This window comes from Lutra lutra, chromosome 9, assembly GCF_902655055.1.
Source record: "Lutra lutra chromosome 9, mLutLut1.2, whole genome shotgun sequence".
Taxonomy (NCBI): Eukaryota; Metazoa; Chordata; class Mammalia; order Carnivora; family Mustelidae; genus Lutra; species Lutra lutra.
The window spans coordinates 22,552,045-22,579,799 of NC_062286.1; the positions used below are offsets into that span (position 1 = coordinate 22,552,045).

The following is a 27,755-nucleotide window of genomic DNA, read 5'->3' on the forward strand; positions in this document are numbered from 1 at the left end:
CTTGGGGATGGAGCTCAGGACAGAATGTGTTTTATAGCTGTAAACAATGACCCCGAGTATTGTTTGGGATTACCGTATCTTGGGGCCACTGGGGCGGCCAGATGCCGCCAGCCGTCCCGGAAACGCCAGCGCTTTATATAGAGCCCCGGGAAAGCTTTGAGTTCCCGGCTCTATTTTTCTTTCCTAGCAACTCCCCTACTTTACAGATAAGGAAACTGAGGACCGGATCTGTGACGTGTTACAACGCACAGCGCTTCACCAGGGCTCACGGTCTTCACACATCTTCGCGTCGGGTCCTCACAAGGACCCTGTGAGGGTACAGGTGGCGCCTCGTAAGAGCTGGGTAAACCGAGACTAAAGCAGTGCCTGGACCAGGACCCAAGTTCCTTGACTCCCAGTACAGTGCTCTCCCGGGTCGTCTCTGCAGAAGAACTGAAGTTCCAGAGCTGGCAAGGGCCCTAGAGGATCATCTTTCCCAACCCCTTCATTTTACAGGAAGAAACCGAAGCCCAGAATGGTTAAGGGACTCGCCCAAAGTCTCACAGCTCATAAATAGCACAGTCTGGCGTTCGTACTCCGAGGTCTGTGCTCTTTAACCCGCACCTCGCCCCGCCCCACCAGGCGAGGCGGGAAGACCCTGGAGTCCAGACTCCTTGCTCCCTGAACGTCCCTCCAAAACAGCTGAAGACAACGTTGGGGCACACCCTCTCCCGGGCCTGCCTCCCTACCTCCTCCTCTCTTATTTTTTTTCTTAATTCTTAACAGTCGAGTTTGCTTCTAACGTCCGCTTACTATTAGATGCGTCCTAATTGTCCCGCACACAGGGAGGCCGGAATGTCTTGACTGGTTAATTTCTTCTTCAGGGTTACTCCTAACAAATTAATTGTAGGGCCGGGGGAAAAAAAAAAAGTGTGTGTGTGTGTTCGGGTGGGTGGGGGTAGCAATGGGCAGCCAGCCACGCAGGGAAAAATAGGCAGGTCGGCCCCGCCCGGCGGCGCCGCGCCCAGCCTTGGGCCGGCCGCAGGGCGGCGCGGGTACCCTGTGCGCCCAGGGCGCCCGCTGCACCGGGCGGCGCCGCGGAGGGCGCCGACGATCGCGCTTGGCCGCGCCCTCCCTGAGAGCAGCTCTGCGCGCCCGGCTCCCGGCCTCGCGGTGGCGCCGCACAGAACCGCCCGTCTCGCTCTTCAGGCTGTGATTATTTTGTAAAACCCGGCGCCGAGGCCCGCGCGGCCGCACTCGGGGGCCCCGCCCCGCGCCCCTTCCCAGGGCGGTGGAGGGGAGGGGGGAGGCCGCGGCGCGCTTGGGAACCGGCGAGGGAATCCCTCTCCCTCCACGTCACCCGAAAGCGAGGGAACCCGCACTCGCGTCCTCTAACGCAAATGACCATCTTTGGCAACGTGCGCCAATGGAACAGACCAAGGGCGCTGGGCTCGGGGGTGCGCGGGGGTGGGGAAGGGCCGGGACCGGGGCCGCCTCGGCGCCCCCAGGCCGCGCGGGCGGTCCGCTCCTGCCCTGCCACCGCCTTTCTTCCCCGCGCCGGGTGTGCGACTGGCGTCAGCGCGGCCGGGAGCCGGGGCACGGAGGGGAGCGCTGCGCCCGCCTCCTCCCGAGCCTCTTCCTCCTCCTCCTCCTTCTCCCCCCCCCCCTCCGCCTCCCCGCGCGCTCCTCCCTTGCAAGGTGGAGTCTGGGGTTGACGTGAGTGAATCCACATGGTACAGGGGCTGGAGAATAAAGAGTGTGGAGTTGAACTCGTGCCATTGTAGTGACTCATCTCGGGCAGAGCGCAGGGGCTCCGAGCGAAGCGACGGGCAAGTGAACGGCGCTCGGCGGGCAGGGGAGAGAGGCAGAGAGGCGCGGCCGGGCGAGGCAGCCCGTCCCGGAGCGGGCGCCGAGGAAGGGGTGCAGTCGGGGGCCGCAGCGGCGGTACGGGCAGCGGGGCCGAGTCCTTCTCAGCGCCGGCTCGGCTGGAACCGCGCGGGCCGGGCACGGGGTACCTTCTCCCCGCAAGTGTCCGAGCCGCTCCGAAACTCCGGCGGCGAGTCGGCCACAGGAAGTTTATTCTCAGCTCCTTTTCTACAAGGAGGAAATAGAAGTTTCTCCCGGCGGGCAGCTTTTCTTTTCGTCTTTTTTTGGTTTGTTTGTTTTGTTTTTTTCTTTGCCTTGTCTGAAATCGGGGGGCCCCCGTACCTGGCAGGCGTGATCCGCCGGGCTCTTATTCTTTCTTTCTTTTTTTTTTTTAATTTTCAGTTTTTGATCGGGCCGGCTGTCCCGGCTGGGCTCCGGCTGCGCGCGGGAGCGGGAGGGCGCGCGCAGGGGAGGGACCGAGGGACGCGCGGACTTTTAGAGGGAGGGACTGGGGGGCCCGCCGGTCCCGCGGCGCTCGGAGAGCAGGAAAGCAGCGCAGCGCGAGGCGCTCGGGAGGCACGGTTCCTGGGCTGTCGCCGCCTCCCGTCCGCACCCGCCACCGTCGGGGAGCAGCCCGGGAGCGAAGACCAGAGCCCGAGGCGCGGCCGGCAGGGAGCGAGCCCGCAGCAGCCGGTGCGCGGCCGCGGCGAGGGCGGGGGAAGAAAAACACCCTGTTTCCTCTCCGGCCCCCACCGCGGATCATGTACCAGGATTATCCCGGGAACTTTGACACCTCGTCCCGGGGCAGCAGCGGCTCTCCTGCGCACGCCGAGTCCTACACCAGCGGCGGCGGCCAGCAGGTAGGTGCGGGCCCCGGGTGCACCTGGCGGAGCGGGCGGACTCCCGCCCTCCTCTCGCCGCCACTGCCTCTTTTGCTTTCTTTTCCCGTTTTTGGCTTGGCGAGAAAAATTCCTACGGGGTCACCATTGCAAGTTTTGGATTTTCGTGTTGTCCTGCCCACCCTTCTCCCCAAACACTTTTTTTTTTTTTTTTTTTGGACCGAGGAGTGGGCTTGAAGAGCCGGCAAACCCTTTCCCTCACTCTACATCTTACCCAGACAAGCTCCTGGAATTGCAGCTCCCCTTCTCCGGAGCCTAACTCCTCTCCCAGAAATCCCTCCCTCCTCCCCACCCCCGTCACTTCTCCGCGGTGGGAAAAAAAAAAAAATCTTTGCACCCACTGGTCCCTCCCGACGTCCAAGGACTCCGTTCCTGCGGGAGAGCCCTCTCCCTCTCTTCCCCTGCTCTCCATCTGTATTAATTTCTGAAAGAGGTTAGGGATTTGAAAACATGGTTAGGCTCCTTCAAGTAATCCAGAGCGAGGGTGAGGGTTGTCGCTCTGGGAATAGGGTGCGAAGGTCAGGAAGGAGGAGGTCAGCCTTGATAGGCTCCGGCCCTGCGTCTTTGTGCCCCTGCGCCCATCCATCTCCTGTTGGGGTCAGAGAAGGAGCCTGTACTGCCACCAGAACGGCCCTTTGAGGGTCTGAGGAGGGGTACCTGGGGCAAGGACGCCTGCAGAAAGAAGTGGGAGGGGTGGGGGGGAGAAGAGAGCTTGCTTAGGCTCCTGGGTGGTTCTGGAAGCGGAAAAACAACTTGTTTCTAAAGCAGCCAGACTGGTTTGCACTGGAAGGATTGTGCCTGCGATCTGTGTCTGTAAATACCAGAAGGGTGCTGGTGGGGTAGTGGGGTGTCTGCCCTCTGCAGCAGCTGCCCCCCACCCCCACCCTCAGGCTTCAGAGGGAGCTGGCTTAGCAAACAAGGCCACTACAACCCGAAGCCCATCTGGGTCAGGATCTGCGGAGTCTCTGGGCAAGTTGGCTACAGCAGGAGTTGCCCTGGTAAGGCAGTGGCCTTGGCCTCTAGAAGCCAGCCAGCCAGGAGGGACTGGGGTGGGCTTCCCCTGGAGGGGTGGATCCTGCCAGAAAATAAAATGGAAACACAGCTCTCTTTGGGATCTGAAGAGGGATACCTTGTTGCGAAGGGGTTCCCCCGTACTTGGTGAGTCCCCAGAATGGCTTTTCTATATCTCCCCTGGTGCCCGCACAAGCACCCACCGTAGAGAACCTAGTCGGTGCATTGAGGGAGTATTTGAGGCACCCTTTATAATGAGCACCAAGGTGATGAGTTTTAAATCTTATTTAAAAAGTGCTTTTGCTCGCTTTCCAGTCCCGTTAGTGGTTTTAATTGAATCCAAATATCCTTAAGCAACGGGTCGGAGTCATTTATACCCATTCCCTTATTTTCCAATTCAGCAAGCTGCCAAAACGTCCTTCTCCTCCTCCCTGAATCTGAAAGAGATCCTTTGATATCTTGTCTGTCCCTTTTGCTGCCGTTTTCCTGGCATTTACCACTGTAATATGACAATCTTGCCGCCTGGCTTTGCTCAGACCCTGGGGCCCGAATGGGAAGTCAGACCGGACATCAGTGCCCAGATTGAATAATCTGTGTCACTAGGGCTTTGAGCCCAGGATGTGAGCAGAGGCAATTCCCTGTTTTGGAAGAAAATCAGACAGGAAACCAGTGCTAGGAAGAAGGAAGAGAACTCAGTCCAGCAGGGTGTAATGGGGCCTCATTACCGAAGCAAAAAGCAGCTGTGGGCTAATTCCTAGCATGCTGTAACACACAAGGATTTTGCAATTAGTAATAACTAGTGCACGGGCTTCTCGCATAGACGCCTGCCTGTTTGGCCCAGCAGCTTGAGTGAGGTGCCTTTCAAACCAGAGGGATCGGCAAGGTAATGCGGCTTTGGACAAGTTTCTCAGCCTGTCCACTCCTAGGGAAGGAGGTGGGAGGAGGCAGGCGGGGGTGGGGTGGGGGGAAGGTTTTTCCATCATCTCTCCAACTCGGAGCCAAGCTGTTCTGTGGTCCTCGGGACTGACTTGAGAGGCTTTTGTTATTTCCCAAGTCTGCGCCTGGACCCCACCCGATCTTGGGCTCAAGGTAACTTTATTACATACCAGATACGACTTGTAATCACTTTATTTCTCTGAGCTTCCTTTATGGGGCGGCTTTCCTGGCATTTATGCTGGGACTTCCACCTTTGTAGCGTCTCCGTGGACTGGTCGGTATAAGAAAAGAGGGTGCTCTGGTTTTCCCTTGGGCCAGTGAATATTATTTTTTCCCCATCTGTTTGTGGGGTCTGATAGTCCCGATAAGTTTGTTGCTGTTTACTCAAACCAAAACTTTCTTTTCTCTAGTTTAATAAAGCTTGATTTTAACACATGGCCATGAGTTCCAGGGACTTCGGAGCGGTGGGGGGCAGGTAACTCTGTGTTGAAACCAGTCTTCTTGTATATGGCAGGAACTCCAAGCATGAAAAATATTTCCTGTTCCAGTTATAGTTTTAATCTCGAAGGTTGGTCATTGGTGATTTTGTTTCGTCAATAATCGTTGCACACACACCCCCCCTCCTGGCATTTCTGTTTATTGTTGTTGTTTTCTTTCTCTTCTGAGTTTCCTAGGAAAACACCTCCCAGATATATGCCTTGCCTGGCTGCCCAACTATTACGGTTTCAGGGCCTAAGCATTACGCAATCAGCCAGTTACACAAACACAGGTCATTTCATAACTTGTTTTCATCAGCTGGGCCCCCTTTTAATGAAAAAACAAAACAAAAACAAGACCCAGAACTTTTCCAAGGTTGCCATTTGTCGGTTCCTCAGATAACTTGTGAAAATAAACCAAGAGGGACAGTTCCTTTCTGGAATCAAGGAATACCAGGCTAGCTCTCTTCTTCGGCAGCCGCCCTTTCCCAAGAGACAGACAGACAGACAGACACACACACACACACACACACACACACAAAATTCCCCGGAGTGAACTTTTGCCAACTGTACCAGGCTGGGACATTCCTCACATCAAAGAACTTTTACCAGAAATGACTGTGATTCCCAAGTCAGTCCCAATCACACCTCTCTAGTGCCCCCTACGGGACATTCTTAGAAGAACTGTCTGGGGAAGGTATTTTTCCAGCCCCAGACAGTGTTAACTTGGTGAGTTTTCGGAATTCTTAGGATTTTTTTCTTTTTAATTTGGGACAAATAAATGCCATATATCTAACAGTGGTTAACTAGGAACTGCCTGACTTTTTGAAATGCAGGGTTTTTTTTTTTAATCTGTTCTAAATAAAACCTGGTTCAAAAAGGAGTGCTTTTTTTCTTTCCCTATTTTGATGTTTGTCTTTTCTTTAGGGTGCCAGGAATTCAAATTCCCAAGGCTTGTTTTCTTGAGGTGTTTGTATTAGGACACAGGATTGTTTGGGGGAGGGGGGTTTCAGAATTGGTGGGAAGGTGGGAGGTGTATATTAGGGGTTTTGTGCCCCCCCCCGGGGTTTTTTGTCTCTGATCTTGTAGACGTTGTAGATTAGGATCAAACAAAATGTTATCCCAGGAATTTGTCTGTTCCACTGATTCTTGATGGTGGAAGTCAGTGTCACTTTTTCATCAAAGTGAACGGGGTGAAGTAGCAGTCATGTATTGTCTGAGCGGAGGTTGAATTTTCCTCTCGAAACCCGAATGCATTTCCATTGCTTAATTTCTGCCTGCCTTATTGTTCAAGGTGAGCGTCAAGTTAGGAGCCTTGGGTTTGTTTTTTTCCCCATTTTTTTTTTTTAAAGATTTATTAGAGAGAGAACAGGAGTGGTAGGGGAGGGGCTGAAGGATAGGGAGAAGTGGGCTCCGCATTGGGCAGGGAGCCCTATGTGGGGCTCTATCCCAGGATCCTGGGATCATGACCTGGGCACTTAACTGACTAAGCCACCCAGGTGCCCCTTTTTGTTCCTATCATAATGCAAACACACCAGAATTTACACATCCAAATTACCGTGGTGCCCTTCAAAATTATTCCTGGCAGAGACCAACTACTTCTTTGACTGCTGTGGTTCTTGGTCAGACTCAAGGTTTGACAACACTCCTCTTTTGGAATCACCTTCAGCAAATTCTTTCAAAAACCCTCCCTGCTCACAGATCTTTGTCCTTTGAGGCTGGACTTTGATATTTGGAAGTTATCAAAAGATGTGACTTATAAGGACTCAAGTCTGTCATAGAAGGTCTGGGTGATCCCAGACTGGGTCCAAAGTCCAGTGGGACCCCGAGTCATCTTGGTCTCCCCACTCAGGAGTCTTCCCTGGGAGAGAAGTCACCAAGAGCAGTCACCAACCCTGAAATAGGCACTTTTGCCATCCCTACTTTAGATGTTTCTTTTCCTCTTGAAACAGGAAGAAAGGTACTGGTTTCGAGAATGCCAGAAGCTAACTTTGTGCTCTATTTGTTGAGAGAAAAAAAATAGCATCATTCCTTTGTGGATCTGGCTCATCCTCTTTTGGTGGCCACAACATTTCAACGTGATGGCAGCTGCCTTGACTGAAGCAAATAGATGTCTTCCAAACCCCACTTGGTAACTCTCCAGCTCACTGGGCCTGAGAGGGAAGTGAGGCGTTCTCTTGCCTAGCACCATCTCTCTGGCAGGCACTTGGCCACGCTCACCCTGCTGTGGTTCAAGGAAAGATCAGATGCCGTGCGCTTCCACTGACTGCAAAAGGGGTACACAGGATAGTAGGATTTCCACTCCCATCCCTGCCATGCTTTGGAGTGGGGTTTCTGGCCGGAAGGGCCCTGGGAGGAAAGAAACTGGGGAAACTGGGTGGTAACTCCATACCGGCCACGTTCTTCTGGCTGTTTTTCTTTTCTTCCTTTGTTTTGTTTTGCTTCACCCTGGTGGTGAGGACCAGGAGGAGACTGTGGTTCTTTTAAGTAAAACTGGGAAAGAGAGGAAGCTGACAGGAGACCCATCACCTGAGAGAATGTTTGTGTGCTGTGAAGTTGGGGGAAATCCTGAGTTATTAGCAACCATTTCCATTGTGACACAAGTGGCTTTCTTCAGATAGGAAAGGTCAAAGTGCTGTCCAGTGCACACTCTGTGAAGACGGGTTGAATTCCATATAGAAGACTTTGGAATCTTCTCCAAAGAAGAAATAGAAACAGAGAACATTGGAGTCAAGCTGGACCTCAGTCGGGGTGTTCTAGGGTGTTTGAAGCAGGAGTTGTCCCTTCTGCTCTCTTCCCCTGAGCCAGTCTGTAGAAATTTTGGAACTTTTCCCATGCTGTGAATTTTTTTTAAAAAATAGGGTTTTAGGGGCACCTGGGTGGCTCGGTCAGTTAAGCGTCTGCCTTCAACTCCGGTCATGATCCCAGGGTCCTGGGATAGAGCCCCACGTTGGGCTCCCTGCTCGACTGGGGAGCCTGCTTCTCCCTGTCTCTCTGCTTGCCCTCCCCCTGCTTGTGCGCTCTCTCTCTCTCTCTCTCAAATAAATAAATTAAAAAAAATATATATATATTTTAAAGGGGGGTTCCTTAAGAGAAAGAAGCCAGCCCCTTTCCAGACATGCATAGTCATACCTGCCTGCCTGCTGAGACAGGTTATTTCTGAGGTTCATGGCTTGAGGGCTTGGGAGCCCAGTCGAGAATCAGTGTGATGGAGAGATGCCTGGCCGAGTGGATGGGCTGACAACACTGACCCTCCATGCATCTGAAATGCCATTTCTACCCAGCACAGGAATTTCTGGCCCAAGCCCTGCTCCAATCATGTCTGTAGGAAATGAGAACCCAAAGCCTACTTCCTAGACCCTTCTGCAAAAGGCTATGGTTGTAACCCTCATTTCTGAATCCAAGGCCCAGCTGTCAAGTTCAGGAAGGTCATTTTTCCAAATCAGAAAGTGCTGGGCTGCAGGGACTTCGACCTGGTGAAGCTGGGAGACTGTAGGGCACTGTGTTCTGATCTGTCTTCCTTAGAGATTCTGGGAGCAGGACTGGACAGCCCCACAGCACCCTTAAATAGGGGTGCTTCGGGATAAAGAGGGGTCTTTATGAGGCCTACAAACCCACAACAAAGCTTGTAAGGGCTTGAACTTCAGCTTCTTGGTCTGGAGTTTCAAGCTGGTGAATGAGATTCCCTGAGTTAAAGGAAAAGTTCTCTCTCTGTCTGTCTTTTTTCTTCCGTGTTTCCTCTCTTTATTCTTTCCCCCAACCCTGATACTTAGGAGAGGGAATGGTCCTCTAGAAGGGAGGGGTCCCCAAAACACGGCTCCAGTATTTTTGTAAATAAGATTTCACAGAATACAGGCACACCTGTTTGTTTACGCACTGTCCCCGGCAGAGTTGAATAGTTGTGACAGATACCGCATGACCCACAAAGCCTAAAATATTTAGTATGTGGCCTTTTACAGCCAAAGTTTGTCACACTCTGCTCTAGGAGGTCCGTGGGGGGCAGTTTGTCCTTTTATAGGCATTCTTGCCCACCCAGAAGTCAGCAGGATGACACAGTCAAATAAAGCATTTAGGGGCTTTGCCAGTCTGGAAGGCCACCCAGCCATCCAGCATCTTCCGTCCTGTCCCTGGAGGAGGGGCTTCCAGGGGGCAGGGGCTGGAGAGCCCCAGGGGACTCAAGTGAGGTCCAGACTTCCCTCCTCTATCCCCCCTCAGCACACACCTGGTGCTTGGCAGGGCTCACACGGCCCTCATGCCTGCAGCCCAGAAATCCTATCTTGGTTTATGTTTAGTATAACCCTTCCGTAGAGAACGGGGACTACTCCCAGCACAGTATTTGACTGATTCCTGGGTCTGTTGGCGAAGAAGAGTGCCCGGCTGACTCCTGGGACCACAGACTCCTCGCCTCCCCTCTTCTCACCTACTTCAGGGTAGCTTTCTGGATAATACCTCTGGAGGGGAGACAAGTCCCATCTCTGGATCTCCTTGAAACTTGTGCCAGCGTCTCAGGGAGGCTCCTGGAGGAGACACAAGCCCTCTTGATCACAGCTCCAGTCCCCTCTGGGGTTGGGACGTTGTTTTCTGTGTGGTTTAAAGCCAGTGTGTTATCCAGATGGCTTTACCTCTCTCCCAAACAAGTTGTACCCGCACTTAGAGGCAGTCATTACCTAGTGCCTTGTTTTTACTGCTGTCTTGTTTTGTCTAGACCAAGCCATAGCTGCAAGGAATCTGGCTGAAGGCCGGGTAGCACGTTCTGGAGACCCAGAGCGACGGCCCTGGAGGGCCCAAGGCCCCCCCCCCCCCCCGGGGGGGGGGAGGGGGCTGAGAATCATCCACTTATTCCCAAGGGATCTCAGCCTCCCAGATGTGCTTCAGGTTTTCTGCTTGCTTCCCGTAGGCTGAAAAGGGAGCTCTTTTGTTTGTTGAAATGAGCGATTTTCTTGGAGGGTTTCCTGAGAGAAAAGCTGACCATTCTCTCCCAGAGAGAACCTTCTGTGACCCTCATGCTGGATGCCTCAGGTGTTCTTCAGACCCAGAACCTGACTTGGGGAGAGAAATGGAATAAAAATGTTGGGTGGTTCCCGGGAGTGGGGCGCTGGCGGTTTTTCCTGGAGCCACCCCAAGCAGAGTGCTCATGCGCAGTGACGAGACGCCATCATGGTGGTGGTAGGGATGGTGCCGCCTTCCATGTGCTTGGCGCAGTGTTTCTCAATCCCCGCTCTGCACGTTAGAATCTCCTCAGGCATTTTTTTTTTAAATACCTTATCAGAACCCCACCCCAGACGTGTTATTTTAGAGCTCTAATGGCGAGGCTGGCTCCAATGTTGGTGTTTTGAAAAGGCTCCCCAGAATGTTCTAATGGGCAGCCATGGGTGAGAACCACTGGTGTGCTTTTATAGCCATGATTAGAAGTAGCTACTTATTTAATCCTCATGATGGTATGGGGAGTTTTGTGTTCGGATTCTCCCTCCCAGAAGGGAAACAATCCTCCGTGATTCTGCGAAGGCCTCAAATCCAGGCCTCCTGCCACCTCCCCCCTCCCATCCAGCCCCCCCAGAGAAATGGAGCTGTCTGGGCCTTTATCCTTCTGCACACTCAGCCACACTTCCGGGCTTTCAGTACTCTGCCTCCTCAAGGCCCAGCTCAGTTGTCCACGTTTTCTCCTTGAAGATCGTTTCCCGCTTGGATTCCTCCTTGTTCACTGCATCCTTCCTACACACACACACACACACACACACACACACACACACCCCACCCCCCCCCAGCTCAGTCAGCTCCTGATAAAAGCCAAGTTGTCTTTGCCTTCCAAGATGACTCAGAATCCTTTGTACTGGGCAGCTCTTCTCCTAGAATTCCAGAATCCATTGCACGGGTAGCTTCACAGAATCTCAGGATTCCTCGCCCCGGTGGGTCTCCTTGTGGAATCCCAAAATCCCCTGTGCTGGGTTGTGCTTTCTTCACTGAACGCCCTTGGCCTGAGACCCTGGGGCATTCTGGGAAGTGAGGCAGAGACATCCCCCCTGACCCAGACTGGGGCCACTCAGCTGGCAGGGGAACTAGCAAGGAAGGGGCCCCAACTCCCTCAATTACAGTCAGGGGCTCTAAGTCCCACTTTATTTACACAACAGGAACCCAGGTGTCATCTGTCACCAGGGACAGAGACAAGGCAGCTGGCTTTGCTACTAATACTTCTATTTCTGGTTGGTCTGACCAGGCCAAGAGAGGGGGGATGCTATAGTCCCCATGATGATAGCAGGATTTTATCTGGGGTCAGATCTATGGCCTTTTCAGGGAGAGGGACAGTCTGTAGGGTCTCTTGGCAGGGATGAGCTGATGCTCTGAGGGCAGTAGGGGTGGGTACCAGCACCTGGATTTCCAGGAAGCAGAAAGCAATGCACGGAACCTTATATAGCACCATGTGTGAGAGCCCTGTCCTCTTTGTCAGGCTGAACCATATTTGAGTCCTGACCCACCCCTGCTTAGGAGCAGGGTGACCTTGGATAGGTTACTCAATCTCTCTACACCTAAATTTCTGCCTCTAAAATGGAGATAATGGTAGTTCTTACCTCAGAGGGAGAATTAATCAGATAATTGAGGTCAAAAACTACCACGGTGACCCATCATTTAGTAAGTACTCAGTAAGTGACATTATTATATTCATCATGTCACCTACCAGGTTAGGGAAGAAAGGATTTGCAGAACCTATGTGTGGAAAAAGGAATCACCTGAGGAGGAGGGCTCCCACTGGGGCACTTTCCTCCTGAAAAGCTGGAAGCCAGGGAGGCATGGGGGCAGGGAGGTCTTTCCCTTCTCCCTCCTCTCACTTTCTAGTAGTCAGCCCTGAAGAAGGGCCAAGACCAACTGCTGAGGAGCGTGACCCATTTTAGTGTTTCTACTCTGTCATCATCTTATATTTTAAATAGAATGCTTCCTGCAGTATGTTCCGGAGAGTTCTGCAACATGGTCTGGGCTTAAATTAAGAGACAGAAAACTCTGAGCTAGCAGCACTCAAGTCTCACACAGACACATCTACGAACGCAGATAGGTTTGTCGGTAGGTAGAGACATGGTGCGTCTGCTCCAAGCCAGATGGCCGGTTGAGGGCCAGGAGGAGGACAAGGGCACAAAGGCTACCACTTTTCAGTCTCAGGAGTTGGAGGGCACCTTTTCATGGACCTGGCCTCCCCCTGGATGGGGTCACAGCCCCATCTTACACCTATTTGGAAAGTAACAAAAGCAGACACAATGAGCTTCCTGGTGATCATTGTTGCCCCAAAGCTGTTGGTTTGCAAATCTCCTCAAGGGGTCCCCAGCCCCAGTACCCTGGGGGCTAATTGGCAGGTGACCCAGAGGCTCATGAGGCCAGGGGGAGGGCTGCTCTGCAGATGTGGGCATAGCTAGCCCTGAAGGCCCCTGGGAGGGCCTGCTGAGACCTCGAAGTCGTCCTCTTCTGCTCCATACTTACTGGCTCAACACGGTTTTCTCTCCTCATTTCAGAAATTCCGGGTAGATATGCCTGGCTCAGGCAGTGCCTTCATCCCCACCATCAACGCCATCACGACCAGCCAGGACCTTCAGTGGATGGTGCAGCCCACGGTGATCACCTCCATGTCCAACCCGTACCCTCGCTCGCACCCCTACAGCCCCCTGCCGGGCCTGGCCTCTGTCCCTGGGCACATGGCACTCCCGAGACCCGGTGTGATCAAGACCATTGGCACCACTGTGGGCCGCAGGAGGAGAGATGAGCAGGTACGTCTCAAATCAGTGGAAAGCAGACACGTGGGGGCCTTTCAGGGCCTGGTAACACACAGTGTTTTTCTGTGGTCTGCTGGGGAGCTGGGTCGGTGTCCTGGGAGCACCGAGAAGAGGGAATTCGGGACCAGGGGCCCGTGACCCTCCTCGTGGGAAGCAGAGCTGGAGGCCTGAGAGTCCGACCTGGCTCTGTCATCTTGCTCATGTCGCTGAGACTCCCCAAGTCTCAACTCCCTCAGTGCAAAATGGGGATAATGGTGCCTATCACATAGGACTTGTTGCCACACAAATGAGACCATGTGTGGGAAAACAGCGCTGCGTGTGATGCGGTCTCAGCAGACAGGAAGCAATGTTGGGACTTGCCTGCAGGGGAGTCCTTCCCTGATCCATGGCAGGACACACAGCCAACAGAGCCCTAGTCAGAAACTTTTGGGAGTTAGCCCTGCATTGTCTCCTGGTGTCTGGTGGTGGGAAACACTCAGCAGACCTGAAGGGTCACCCTCCAGGCCCACAGTACTTGCCTTTCCTCCTTGGTGTCCCAGGCCTCCAACTTGAAGCAGAAGCCCATTTCAAGTACCTACAATGCCCCTTCCAGAAGGGCAGTGACTCTGGGGTCTTTGGAGACTGAAAGCATGTGTGGGGGTGGGGGGATAGCAGGTCAGATGTCGGCTTTTTTTGCCCTCTGAGGGCTCAACTTCAAGAAGGCATCTCCCTGGCAGGGAGGGACACGAGACAGTGTGGGCTGCTGCTTCTAGACACCATCTACCACTCCTCCAAGGCATGCCATCTCTATCAATAGGGAGCCAGGGTAGTCATGGGCCCCCTTCCCAAAAGAGAAATGAGAATCATGCATAAAAAGGGGAGATGAGCCTCCTAAGGGCCCCGTGGATCCCCCTTCACAGACGATACAACCAAAGCCTAGACAAACCTGCCTGAGGCTACTTGGCAAGACTATGGGAAGTCTGGATTAGAACCAAGTTCCCTGGACTCCCTGTACAGTGCTCTTTCTATAATACCATCTCACTGTGGATCCAGGGAAGGGAAAATACTTTAGCGGTGGGATCCTTTTTTCAAATGAAACATTCACCTGGTGAGTCACTCCTCTCCATGTCCACCACCGTCCACTTGCGCTCTGGGATCCCAGTGTTCCCATACAAGGATCTTCCACACATGGTCCCCCATGGATAATCACGGACCCAGTGCCAACCCAGGATACTGAGGACTGCAAGGATCCCTGCTCTGAGGAACCGGGAGCATTCATAGGATCTCTATTCCTCTGAGGATAAAGCTGGGCTTGGCCTCCCCGACATGCTGGTTTGTTCTGTTAATGGCAGGACTCAGCGCAGGGCAAAGCATGATGGTTGTTGGGCTTGTGCTGCTGGGGCAAGTGGCTGCTATCCCCTGTGCTGTTGCTTTCCAAATTGTAGATGTAAACATTGCAGTAGCCGTGATCGCACTGTCCTTTAAATTACGCTTCCTTCGGGAGCCCAAGATGTCAAGCTTTATAGTCACCCATGACCTGGATTCCATTCCCCAACTTATGTAAGTGACCTCAGTGAGAGCGGGTTTTCAAAAAAGCAAGATGTGCTGAACACTCTGCATTCTTTTCTGGGCCTAGTTCACACCTGATTTAGAAGCTTGCACCTGAAATAGACTTTGAAGACTAGCTTTTCCAATTTTCCCTCTGTACCCATTTTACAGATGAGGAAACAGAGGTCCAGAAAGGAGAAGGGTTCTATTGAGGGTGATGCTATGAGTTAGTGGCTGAGCTGGGGCTGAAATCAACCTCCCCTGACCTTCAGCCCTGTGGTTTTCCCACCATACCACCTAGGCGTGCCTTAAGACAATCTGTCTGGAGAATTTCCTTCCTTTTCTGAGAGGGAGGGAGAGAGCCAGGAGCATTTTATCCCACATCAGTCAGGAATTCAGACAATCAGCCAGCAGCTTGGAGGAAGCCTGGACAGTAGCATCCTCGAACCTCGGCTCTTTGCGTCCCTAGCCCAGGGTTCTTCCTCTGAACTGACTTCCGCCTGCTTGACCTCCCCACCAAGGGAGAGGAGCCTGTTCCCCAGAGCCAGCACGGTGCCTGCCTGCCCAGAGGCTCCCTCTGAGGCCCGTGGCGGCGACTGAGGAGGCGGGAGCGGAGGGTGTGTGGCTTGTGGGTGTGTCCGCGGTGGTGCTGACACACTCACGTTGTGACCATGTTGGTGTCACCACCCCTCTACACTTCCTATGCCGACAGCTCCCACAGGCTGCCCCATATCTTACAGATAGGGGAGAGACTTCTAGGCCAATCGGAAGGCCAGAAGTTGTCCGGAAGCCCCCAGAGGGGAAGGGAGGCTGAAAGGGGCAGCAACCGGCTCCGCGCCTTTTCTGGCCCTCATTAGTGATGGATGACGGGCTCGTCTGGGCCTCAAGGGGAGCCCCGGTAGCCCTTTGAGTAGTGAACCCTGAATGCAGGACTGCAGGGGACCCAGCCAGCTCTTGGTAACTGTTGGGCTCAGGGTGAGACAGGTTTGGGAGCAGCACAGATTCAGGGCCTCAGCCGAGTGGCCTCATGACCTCAGCTGGGCAGCCAGTCCCCACGCAGAGCAGGGTAACCCAAGTGTGTGGATGCTGGATCTCCAGTTCACCTGGACTCTTACAGGGCTCTGAAAAAGCATCAGCGAGGAGACCTCTGAATTAGTCTTCTCCCTTCTAGCACTTTCTAGGTTAGAAAGGGCTCTCACACTGCATCTCATCTGATCATCCCAGAAACTTTGTGGAAGGCAGGGCAGGTCCCAGTAATCCATATTCTAAATGGGAAATCTGAGGCTCAGAAGGTTGGGTGATTTGTCTGAGGCTACACAGAATGGCCCCGTCGGTGTTCTGCACCCAGGCCGCCTTAGACCTCCCAGAAGAGAGAATGTGGAGTCTTTGGCTCTCCCGGGGAGGTGGAGGGTTTCAGAGGCTGGGACTGAGGCCGGGGCTGGAGGACGGAGGGGCAGCCTGGACGAAGTGTGGGACTCTGAGAGCAGGCCTTTGCCGGGGGCCTGGGGGGCTCACAGGGGTGTTAGCAGCTGGGCGGGCTCTGTGGGCCGCTCCTGGAAGCCGCTGCAGGGGGAAGGCACACAGCGGGGGTGGAGCTGGAGGGTGAGGGGAGCTGGGCCTGGTTCTTAACCCCAGTGAGGTGGGGTCTCAGAGGCGGTGAAGGAACCTGGGTAGGATGTCCTAGGAGGGAAGGAGGCCCACATCGGCCTTGGCGGGAACGCAGCTCAGCCAAAGCCCTGGGAGACAAGGACCTGAGGTACCAGGAGGCCGGCAGGTCTCCCTATAGCCTGCCAGGCTTCCTGCCTCCCTGTGGGCCACACACCTTGACTACTAGGGGTGGGGGGTGCATTTGCAAGTTGAGAAGGTGTGACGAGCTTCTCTGTGCTCAGGGGGCCCGAGGCCTCAGAGGGACTTGACGTCTGAGCTGTCGACTGGCATGTTTCCGTGCCAGCGTTTGGAGAATTCGATGTGGGACTCTGGCCTCTTGGTTGGGGCCACAGGGCTTCCTTAGTGTAGACAGGGATGGGATTGTCCTCTCCAAAGCTGTGCCCTGCTCTGCTGTTTTGGACATCACAACAACAGACCTGCAGGGCTATGGGGAGGCCTGGGGACTCTGACCTGGGCCCAGCCAGGGCCGTGCCTCCCTCCCTCATGGGGCGCCTGGCAGTGGAGGCAGCATCTCCCAGTGGGGCAGCCCTTCTCATGTCCAAAAGTGGCTTTGGCTTTTTCCCCACGTTGTCCCTTGAGGGTGGGATCCAGACCTTATACCCCATAGAATCTTCTAAGCCCCCAGGACTATGTGTGTACTTGGCACGTGGTAGGGATGCCATCATTGTCTGCAAACAGCATGGGATGGCCTTTCTTTTGGAATTACTTTCTGCCTTGGCCCATGGCCTTGTGTCACCTTTGTGTGCCAGGGGGCACTGGGGTCACAGGAAGGGCTATATGTAAACAGAGCTTCGACTTTGAGTCTCAGAGCAAAGGTCTTGCCCTGGGGCATGAGTCACGGGCCCCTAACCAGCCTCCCTGTGAGGAGCTAGACTGTCAGCTCTGCACGGGTGTCTTAGTTCATGTGGTTCTCTGATAAATCTTGAACCCCTGAAACCATGCCTGGCACCTTGAAGAACTTTCTCGTTGGTTGAATGAATGGACATGGTGGGTAGCAGGACTGAACGTGCCTGAGGGTTCCTTTTCCTTTTGCCTGTCCTGCCCAGCCTAGCCTTGTGCTGGGCGCACTCTCGAGTCCTCTGGGTTGAATGGTGGGCAGCTGGCCCTCTGGGGTGGGGAGAGGACGTTGGGAGAGGCATCCTTGGCCTACCCCCTGGCCATAGTACATTTCCCCCAGGGTGGTTCTTACTCTGGGCCTAGCTACTTAACCAAATGCGGATAATGAGGCTTGCCGAGCTGGCAGATCGGTGGGGAGGAGTAATTAGCCACGGTTTGGAAGAAGCTGTTTAAGTGGGTAGGGCCAGGCCTGGCTGGCATGAGGGGACTCTGGGGACGTGGCCCCAGCTGCCGCTTCTCTCTGGCCTTGGCCAGGAATCAGGGCCGATGTGACAAAAGCTATCATCTTGCCTAGGCTGATGAGTTCCTGACACGTCGGTGTCTTGGTCTCCCCTCAGATATGGGATGTCACCTTCCAGACTGGGTCCAGCTCTCAGGGCCCTCCCTGGGGGTCCCAGCAGTGAGCTGCCGATTCTGGGACTGCCAAGCCCAGCCACACTCCTCTCGCCTTTCTCCCTCCTTGCACACACAGTCCCAGAAGGGCTTCTTTCCTTCTTTCTTTAAAGATTTATTTATTTATTTGAGAGAGAGAGAGCGCGCGTGCGCTAACAGGAGTGGGAGAGGGAGAGAGAGTGCTACGTGGACTCAGTGCTAAGCGTGGAGCCTGATGTAGGGCTCGATCTCATGACCCCGAGATCATGACCTGAGCCGAATCCGAGAGTCAGACACTCAACCAGTGTGGCATCCAGGTGCCCCTCAGAAGCGTTTCTTAAAATACAGCGAGAAAGCAAAGCTGCTGAATCATGGACCCAAACCTAATCACAGTCCTTGACCTTGGCCTCTAGCTGTCGCCTGAAGAGGAGGAGAAACGCCGAATCCGGAGGGAAAGGAACAAGCTGGCCGCGGCCAAGTGCCGAAACCGCCGCAGGGAGCTGACGGAGAAGCTGCAGGCGGTGAGGAGCCCTGCGTGGGGCGGGGGCACTTCCAGCGGGGCAAGAGCAAGGGCCTCGGGGCTCCTGGCCTCCCATCCTCTCCTCGTCCTCTAGTGGCCTAGAGAGGAGCCAGTGCAAATAGAAAGGGTCCTTCCTTCGAGCACACAGGTTTAGCATTGCCCTGATGGAAGGAGAGAGAGGGAGGGAGGGAGCTGGCCTTCGTTCGGCACCAGGCCGGGCCCCAGGAGGGACCCGAACAGCCTGCTGGGGCCTCGCACCCTCTCTCATTCAGCCTCTGAGCATTCCCTGCTCTTGAACCTTCTGGGGACCCTGGGTGAGGGATGGCAGAGGGAGCCAGCACGGGCCCAGACCTGCCCCCTCCAGGGCCGTTTCCCAAGGTTCCAGCCGCCCCCGTGCCTACGACCCACCAGAGTGGCCCGGGCTAGCTTAAGGGAGCTAGTTTGGGCAGGGGGAGACCTGCCCCTTTCAGCTCAGCAGGGGTTTTGAAGCTCTCTGGGTCTCATGGACACGGTCACGTGCTAGCGGAGTTGCACTCTCCTGGGGTTTTCTCATACCCTTCATGGCAGAAGGGTTCCCCACCTCTGCGGTGAGCGGAGCCGGAAGCTGCCGCCTCGGTAGCTCCCTCTGCCCTTGTGAGTCACTCTCCCCTGCTGCTTAATTGCCCACACCTGGGGGCTGTGGCCCTGCCCTTCCCTCTCAAAAGCCTGACCTGACCAACATCACGTAATGCCCTCGAGAGCTAGCCATACAGGATGGGCCGAATGGCGAGGGGAGGAAGCCTAAAGCCAGGACTGACTGTCCCTGGTGGAATGTTTTCAAAGTGAGCAGATGAGAGACTGTTGGCAGTTTTTACCGTGACCGGCCGGGGAGCGGCTTTGAAAGTCCATCACTTTGCCCATCCCGTGACTTGACTTAATGCTCCCGGTACCATCCCCCTGCGCCAGCTTCCCTTCATCCATCCTGGAGCCCTCGCTCTTGGGGACAAAACGTGTTCATGTGAATTCCCCGTAGATGGCAGGGATGTCGGGTGGAGGTGTGTGTGCGAGCGTGGGGAGGACAAGCGGGAGCTCTCCTGCACTAGGTGAAAAGATTCCTTAGTGATCAGTGCTCCCCGGGTAGACTCCCCCCGAGGGAGTCCTCCCCACCACTAACTTTCTAAGGGGGCAGGTCCTTTGGGTCTACCCTGGGTGCTCCCCACCACTAGCCCCAGAATAGCCTTTCCTCCGGGGCCCACTGCTTTCCTCCCCTCCCTTCCCCAGAAGCCTCACACCCTACTCCCCCGCCACCCCACCCGCCCCAGCCACCCAGGCCCCTGAGCCACATCCTCCACAGGAAACCTCTCATAAGCTCATGACGTTTGTCAGACCCTTGAGACAGATGGAAACTTTTTTTCACTGTGGAATATGCTGTTCTCTGCTCCGTGAGGCTCTGGCCCGTACCATCTCATTCTGGAACAGGACTCTGTTAGGGGAAAAGTGGGGAGGAGGCCCGTGACACACACCTTTTCGTCTTTCGCACCCGCTCCCCACCCCCGCCTCCCCGTGGGCTTTTGGGGCTTCTCTCTGGCTTTGTGTCAGGGGAGGGGCCTGAGCCCCTTGCCATGGGACCCTGCCAGCCTCAGCCTGCTCTGGCTGTGGGCTTCCTCATCTGTTAAAGCACGGGGACCGAACGGAATGTTCTCCAAGGGTTCTGTGAGTCCTAAATCACATGCTTCAGAAATTAGAGCAAAAAAGGGAAGTGGGGCAGTGCCAATTTAGCCGGGACTGCTGGAGAACTTCCTGCCTGCCCAGTGCCGTCCTCAGCTGGTGTGGACGCCGCCGACGCCGCCGCAGGCAGCTGGACCAGGTTGAGGGAGTATGAGGAGGAGAGAGGGCTGGGCCTGCACGCTGTGCTCCTGTCCCCTCCAGACCTCATTGTAACCACCCCCTCCATGGGGAACTGGGGGCAGTCCTGGCACTGAGGCGGCCCGAAATGGTAGCATAGGGACCCTGGAGTCGGATACACTGGGGTCAAGTCTGGCCTACCCTACCTGCTTGCTCTGTGACGTTGGGGGCAAATTAACAAACCTCTCTGAACCTGTTTCCTTATCTGCAAAATGAGTTGATTGAAAACACCTGCTCTAGGAAGCTTCTGGAGGCTCGCTCGCCCTCTATCAGTGGCCGCTAATTACCATTTCGTCCTTCCTCCAAGCCGACTTTCCACCTTTCTCAGACCGGAGTTTGAGACCTAAAAGGCATCCTGAGCCCCCAGGTGTTTGAGAAGTGGTGGGGTCTGTGGCTGGGGGGCCTGAGCTGGCTGCTTTCACAGCTCTGGGTTTCCCTTTTTCACCTGGCTTCAGACCTCCTGCCCCACCCCCCACCCCCCAGCAGGTCCCTGGCAGATTCCTGCCCCTCACTCACCTCTCTTCCCTCTGCAGGAGACAGAGGAGCTGGAGGAGGAGAAGTCAGGCCTGCAGAAAGAGATAGCCGAGCTGCAGAAGGAGAAGGAAAAGCTGGAGTTCATGCTGGTGGCCCACGGGCCTGTGTGCAAGATCAGCCCCGAGGAGCGCCGATCGCCTCCCGCCTCCGGGCTGCCGTCCCTGCGCAGTGGGGGCGGGGGAGTGGGCGCCGTGGTGGTGAAGCAGGAGCCCCTGGAAGAGGACAGCCCCTCCTCCTCATCGGCCGGGCTAGACAAGGCCCAGCGCTCTGTCATCAAGCCCATCAGCATTGCTGGGGGCTTCTACGGGGAGGAGCCCCTGCACACACCTATCGTGGTGACCTCCACGCCAGCCATCACTCCAGGCACATCAAACCTCGTCTTCACCTACCCCACCGTCCTGGAGCAGGAGTCGCCTGCGTCACCCTCCGAGTCCTGCTCCAAGGCTCACCGCAGAAGCAGTAGCAGTGGGGACCAGTCATCAGACTCCTTGAACTCCCCCACCCTGCTGGCTCTGTAACCCAGCTCCCGGGGGGTCCTCATCACTGCCTCCTTCCCAGGGACCGGCACCTTCAAGTGCTCCAGGGCCGTGAGGGCAAGAGGGGGACCCTGCCAGAGAGCTGCCCTGCTCTGGGGAGACCTAGGTGGGATTTTGCTGGAGGACTTCAGCAATCTCTTAGAAGTCATGGGACCTCCTCCCTTGTTCATCTTGCAAAGCAAATCCTGTTTCTTGAAAAGCCTTGGAAAACTGGGTTTGGTGGACTCAGGCATCTCTCCAGCTTCTGAAGAGCCTGCGGCTGGTGTGGACCGTTCCTGTCCCTTTGTTACGCTACGTCTCTGGAGTGATGGTGTCCTTCCCTGCCCCACCCAGCATGCTCAGTGCCTTTTGGTTTCACCTTCCCTCTATTCACCTCTTCCTCCCCCCAGTGTCAATTTCACTTCCTCTTGGTTTTTATCAAATTTGCCATGACATTTCATCTGGGTGGTCTGAATATTAAAGCTCTTCGTTTCTGGAGATGGGCAGCAGGTGACTGACTCTTCTGCTGGGGCTGACTTTCCAGAAGGGGACAGTCAATGTGCAATACAGAACCTTCCCTCCCTTGACACTCCCCGGTCCACCGCCATCTCCAGGACCACCAGCAGGGCTCCCTGAGCTCTCGAGGAGATGCTGCCATCACTGGGAGGCTCGGAGGACGCGTCCTCCCCATCCTCGGACACAACTCTTTGGAGGAGCGGCTTGGCCAGAAGACAGGGTGTGAGTGAGACAGACGGAGCACAGGTTGGGTTTGCCAAATGTCTAATTACCAGGCCAGGAATAGTGCCAACAAGCCACACAGGTGTCCTAGCCAGCTTCCCTTTACCTGGTGTCTTGAGCAGGACGTTTCCTGTAATTACTGCCTTGCCATCCTGCCCCTGGACCCTTCTCTCTAGACCAGGGAGGCGTCCCTCCCTAGGAACCACACATCACTCCAAAGTCCCTAATGGCTCTGCCCTCCCCCAGTCTGGCTCTCAGGGTGACGCCACCCACGGAGATTTAATGAGCGTGGGCCTGGCCCCTCCCCAAGCCTCCAAGGCACTTTTGCTGTGGATGGAAAGGCAGGGGAGGAAGGAGGGAGGCAGAGTGGTATTCGCCTCTCGGTGAGCTGCCCGGCCTTTTCTACCTTCTATGGTCACCTGCTACCTGACGGAGTGCTTTCTTTTTTACATACTCCTTCCCCCGGAGTGCTCTTCGGGTCCAGCCAGCCAGCTAAGGCTTGGGGCTTACCTGCCATTCCTGGGGCGGTGTGGTGGGGGGCAGCTGCTGAAATCAAAGATGTGTTGCTTCCCACCACGGGAGAGGCGCCCCCCTCCTATGGGGCTGGGAGTGGGGAGGGAGTCCTCCTCGCCTCCTGCTCCCTGCTCCCACACCTCTGAGCCTTTCTCTCCCTAGGGCTTAGCTCTCTGGCTGATCTGGGATGGGCCTCTGCTGGGCTAGTGCTCTGGGGGAGACCCTGCTGTTGTGATTCCGCTCTAGAGATCATTGTATGATAATTTAAAATTATATAGATATTATTTAAATCAAACCCAGTGGGGGTTAAACTTTTAGACTCGGGAGGGAGAGAGAGCATGCGAGAGAGCAAGCTGTTTCACGTTGGCTCACTTGCCCCCCTCACACACCCAGGCCTCGAGAGCGCTGGTCCTTACTGACTGCCCATCCCCCCTCCGTGCATGAGAAGGGAGCACACCGAATGGAGCCGAATGGAGCGTCCCAGCCCGGCCCGGTGCTTAAAATACCCAGCCCACTCTGACTGCAAGTGACGTGTGAAAGGCTAGGCTACGCAGAGAGAGGAGATTAAAAGAAAATACTTTAAAAATGTTATTTCCCACATTCCTTGGCTATGAGGCTGCCCTCCCGGTTTCCCAGAGGTTCTGGGAGGGGCACTGCTTAGTATACTGAGCAGTTGAGTTTCTGGCTTCAGATTAATCGAAGAAACAGAAGTCAGCCAGGAACAGCAGGAGGTGGGCAAGGAAAACTGGGGGTGCCCTCAGCTCTGAAAGGCTTAATCATCTCAAGCGGTATTTGTGGCCAATTGGGAGCTATTTGCTGCTTTTGCATATATATATATATATATATATATATATATATATTTCTTAAATGAAGCTGCTTTGGTGTTTTATTTCTAAAAGTCCTTTTGTGCCCCACTTTCCTCAACACTGATCCCAACCAGGGCAGGCCACAGTCTGTGACTCGGGGCCAGGCTGGACATTTCTGAGATGGAGCTTGGCTCTGGTTCAGATTTCAGGCTGTGTTGGCTTTGGGACCAGCGGAAGGCAGGAACTCCACCACCCCGTAGGACTTTAGCAGCTCCTAAGCTGTCCCATTCAGGACCCTCTGGCTTTGTTCTAGGTCGAGGTTTGGCTTCCCCCAAAGCCAGAGGTTATTTGGGGAAGGCCGAATACGCACCCCTAACTCATGAGCATGTCCTCCTGACTTCTTCTGGCTTGTTCTCTGAGTTCACGCACACACACCCTTGCTCCAGGATTACCAGCCACCAGGCCTGCCGCTTTCTCCTCCACAGCTCCCATTCTAGGAACAGCTGCGGTTGGGGGTGCCTTCGTGCTTGGGCTGGGAACCGCTGGGCCTCCCCTGTGTCCCCAGCCATGAGGCAGCTGGTGCGGATTCCAGCTGGGCTGCAGGCAGCTCTGGGACGGCATAGGGCAGGCCCTCCTTGACAGGCTAGTGTGAACCACACCGTCCTCTCGGCCACCTGGCTGGCCTCTCCGGGACCAGTTCTCCTTCCCGGCTGAGTGGACGGGGACAGCTGCTGACGCAGGAACGAGAGGAGATCCCAGGTGAAGCTTGCTTGGGCAATGGCGGAGCCAGCTGTAAGCAGAGAATTCACGGGGGAAGTTTTCAGAAAGAAATCATTGTTCTGCCTGTGAGAAAGGCCAGGTGTGTCCACTGAGGCCAGTCGCACAAGCCTCTCAGCCAGGAGCCCTCAGAGGCTACTGCTTCGTTTTCTCAGGCGTTGAGGAAAAGAGTCTTCTCTCCACTCCTGCTTGGCTCTGCGTCTAAGGGAGGGCTCAGTGGTACAGGTATTGGAACGTTTCTCCCGTTCCCTTGATGGACCGACAGTGCTCCTGTAATCTTACTGTTTACCTTTCCAGTTGGTCTCCTTCCCAATCAGATATCATACAGCCCCTTTGAGAAGGAAAGGCATAAGCACCTACTATGTGCCAGGCACTGTGTTAGGCACTTTTAGAAATATACCCTCTTTACGATGAGACCAAGGGATGAGGGTATCCCCTATTTGAGGCCCCCATGTAATGGACAAACAAAAACACTTGAAGGTGAGAAAGTCTTTCTTCAAAGATCTGAGGCAAGATTGCCTTCAGCCCGAGGTTTGTTCGCAAAGACCCATCACCCACAGTATCCTCCCACCTCCAAACTTCTTATCCCTCTCCCTCGTGATGTGCTCCTTTGCACTCCTCAGACGGTTGGAGGGGTAACCTGAGTCCTTATAGAAATTGTGGACCAATAGGATAGGTGATGTGTGTAACTTTCTTTTTTAAAACTTAAGTAAAGGGGTCTTGCTACTTTCTGCTTGTCGAGTCCTCTTGGCATTCATTTAAAAAGCCAGCATCTCACTATTTATTGACAGGTTGGGTGTGTGTGTGTGTGTGTGTGTGTCTGTGCGCCCTCGTGTGTGTGTGTGTGTACATTTCCAAGTGTGCCTCCTGTAGCTTTTAAAAAGGAAACTCAGTTGTCCCACTACTAATTTGACATCTTCTCACGGTTCTAGTGTTTTGGCCATACGTCAACAGAGGGATTTCATTTTCCAATGCTGATGTGTTCAGGAAAGGCTGGGTCAAATTCTGAGCGGGGGATGGATGGGGAGGGAGAGAAGAAATCGACATTTATTTTATTATTTATTTAAAATGTTTACATCTTTGTGTTGTACCAAGCCTGATGAGAAACAGCATTAAAATACTCAGTTCCTCTCTCCCTCTCTTTCTTCATTTTTTTTTTTTGAAAGTTAGGCTAATGATGCTTTTTTTGTTTCTAAAATGATTTGTGACATGTGTTGTATAAACTGTATAAAAAAGGTTCTGTTTTTAAAGACGGATGGTCATTCCTCTGGGGACAGTGGTCACCAAGAAAGTTCTACATTGTAAGAGAATACAACGAAAAGATCCTGCCCTGTTCCTCAAAAATCATTTTCTCTGTATGATTAAAAGTTTATTCCATTTATTTTAGTTTGTGGTTACTTGATGTTGAGGAAAAAATACTCGCCTTTGTATAAAGAATAGGTATCAGGGTGTCTTTTCTGCAGTGAGAGATGTATATATCGTATTTTGGTATATAGTGGAAAAGCCCAGGCTTTGTGCATCTGTATTTGAGATATGTCAATGATGTGGAGTAAAGTCTGCTATAATCCTGGAGGCAATTATAGCTCTATGGGGGAATTGAACTACCTTTCTGAGAATCTTCTTTTTCTTCTCTCTCTCTCTCTCTCTTTTTGTAAGTATTGGTGAAATGGTCCCGTTGGGAAGGTTACTAAATAGACCTCTCCTGGCAGGACCCATGAGCTCAAAAATCTTTGTATAGCTTTGAAAATTGAGGAGTAGCTCTGCTCTGAAGCATTTCTGGTGGTGTTTTCCGTTGTTTTGTTATTTTACTGTAAAATAAGCCTACAGTATTTGCACTAAAGAAAGCTTGTTAGAAAAAGCTTGCTGCTATGGAAGAAAGAACATATTAAAACTTTTTTTTTTTTTTTTTTTTTTGGTTAGCTTTTCCACTTTCAATTGAGTAGTTTTTGTAGAATAAAATGAATTAAGATTGAAGAGGCTCTGATGGTCGGTTTATTCCATCCTTTTCTTCCCACCTCTCCTGTCCCTTCTCTCTTTCTTCTAGACTTTTCTACCTTTAGCCTTGGCGGTGGGGTTGGTCTCTCTGGTGGGTGGGCAGAGCAGGGAATGGCCTCTTTCTGCAAAACGGTGCAGTGGGCTGCTGGCTGGGGTGTAGAGCTGCCCCATTTCCTTCCCCTCCCTTCTCCTGCTTGTCCTCCTGCCCCTTTCTCAACTCCTGTTCCCTCTTCTCAGGGCCTGACTCTCAGCTAGCTGCCAACTACTGCCACGGTGTGAGCCAATAAAATTTCAAGGTCCTGTCCCTTCCTGGGGCTATTTTGTTTGAACAGGTTGGCTCTGGAAACCCGGGAATCTTCAAAGAACCAATTAAATGCATTGCTAAGATTGTCCAGGTGAGCAAATGAGATCTCGGGCGGGAGAGGCCTCCGTGGACGATCACATCTTCAGATTTTCTTTCCGAAAAGACACAGGTTGTTAGGTGTGGAACTGAGAGGTGTCAGCCCAGATCCAATGGCCCTGGGTAAAGGGGGCACATCTGTTTGGGGCTGCTTTTCCTTTGCAGCATAAATGGTAGGGGGGCAAACCCGTCCTGAGTGCATGCTTGATGTGATTGGCAGTTGGCTGAGAATTAGCCCCTGAAATTGTACCAGTCGCCGCAGATCTGCATCAGACCAGTTTGGTGTGCAGGCCTCATTCTCTGGAGGACCCAAGAGCACTGGACTGAATCAGAAGGGCCCTAAATTCCCCGCCTGCCCCCACTGCTCAGTGGCTATCGAGCTACAGGAGAAAGCCATTTAACTGCTCCGAGCCTTCCTCCTTTGGAAAGGGGGAGGGTAACGGCAGCAGTACCATGAGAGCACCTGCCCAAGGAGGATTAGGGGAGCTCTTCCTTTCCTTTCTAAGAGGGTTTGGAGCCTTTGGGGACGGAGCACTCAGAAATCTCTGTGCCGAGTCTCCTAGGAGCCTCTTAGCAGACACCACAGAAGAGATGTCTGATTTCCTGGGTGCTGGATGTGTCCCCTTGTTGTGTTAAGTGTCGAGGCTTGCTGGGAAAGTTTGTGTGGACTTCTGTTGGCTTCGGGGACTATGCTGCCTGGAGACAGGCCTGTGCTCACGTGTCTCTGCGTGCCTCTCATGCCTAGGCCCTTCTAGAACAGCTTTCATCTTCCACTAATACTTCGAAACCTATTTTATTTAAATTTCCACCTCTTTGTCCACACGGCAATTAGAGAGCTCGATGACAGACAGGTACTTAGGAGGCAGAGTCAGAAGCCTCTTTGGGCAGCTGTAAATGCCTTAAACATATGGGCAGATTTTCAGTCTTTTAATTTTTTTAGTTTTTTCCTTTTTTTTAAGATTTTTTTTTATTTATTGGAGAGAGAAAGAGAAAGGGCAAGAGGAGGGGCAGAGGGAGAGGGAGAGAGAGTCTCAAGCAGATTCTGTGGATACAGGGCTCCATCTCACGACCCTGAGATCACGACCTGAGTGGAAACCAAGAGTTGAATGCTTAATTAACTGCCACCCAGGCGTCCCCCTACCCAGTTTTTTGAGAAAACCAGTAAGGGGCCGCCACCATTGGGTCCCTAGACCTACCAGGCTCTGTCAGGGAATTTTGCGGTCACTGCTAAATCCAGGCTGTCCTGGTCCGAACCCCATTGAGTGGCCTGGGTTGACGGTAAACCGTATTGATGACATGCCTAGCAAAGTTGGAGTTTCCAGGATTAGGTGGAGTCCTCTCCCCTCAGAAAGATGTGTTGGTGACAGATTCTTGGGAACCTCCTCTGCTGCAGGACCGAGAGTCCCCAGGTGCACAGAACTTTGTCACCAGGCTTTCTCTGTTCATGGCACTGCCACCACGTGAAGGAA

General features: G+C 53.8%; 1 protein-coding gene across 1 annotated transcript; it reads left to right on the forward strand.

Moving 5' to 3' along the window:
- The first annotated feature begins 1,742 nt into the window (after nucleotides 1–1,742).
- FOSL2 (FOS like 2, AP-1 transcription factor subunit) lies at nucleotides 1,743–25,865 on the forward strand. The gene is made up of 4 exons (XM_047744574.1): nucleotides 1,743–2,705; nucleotides 12,664–12,915; nucleotides 18,018–18,125; nucleotides 20,542–25,865. Exons 1-4 carry the CDS (start codon nucleotides 2,607–2,609, stop codon nucleotides 21,058–21,060), a joined length of 978 nt encoding a protein of 325 aa, XP_047600530.1. The 5' UTR covers nucleotides 1,743–2,606; the 3' UTR covers nucleotides 21,061–25,865.
- Nucleotides 25,866–27,755: the final 1,890 nt, after the last annotated feature.

What these genes read in the sequence shown, in the direction of transcription:
- FOSL2 (XM_047744574.1), top strand. Translation starts at nt 2,607, where the DNA reads ATGTACCAGGATTATCCCGGGAACTTTGACACCTCGTCCCGGGGCAGC. An exon ending in CCAGCGGCGGCGGCCAGCAG is followed by an intron (nt 2,706 to 12,663) that starts GTAGGTGCGGGC and finishes TCCTCATTTCAG; the next exon opens with AAATTCCGGGTAGATATGCC. An exon ending in GCAGGAGGAGAGATGAGCAG is followed by an intron (nt 12,916 to 18,017) that starts GTACGTCTCAAA and finishes CTTGGCCTCTAG; the next exon opens with CTGTCGCCTGAAGAGGAGGA.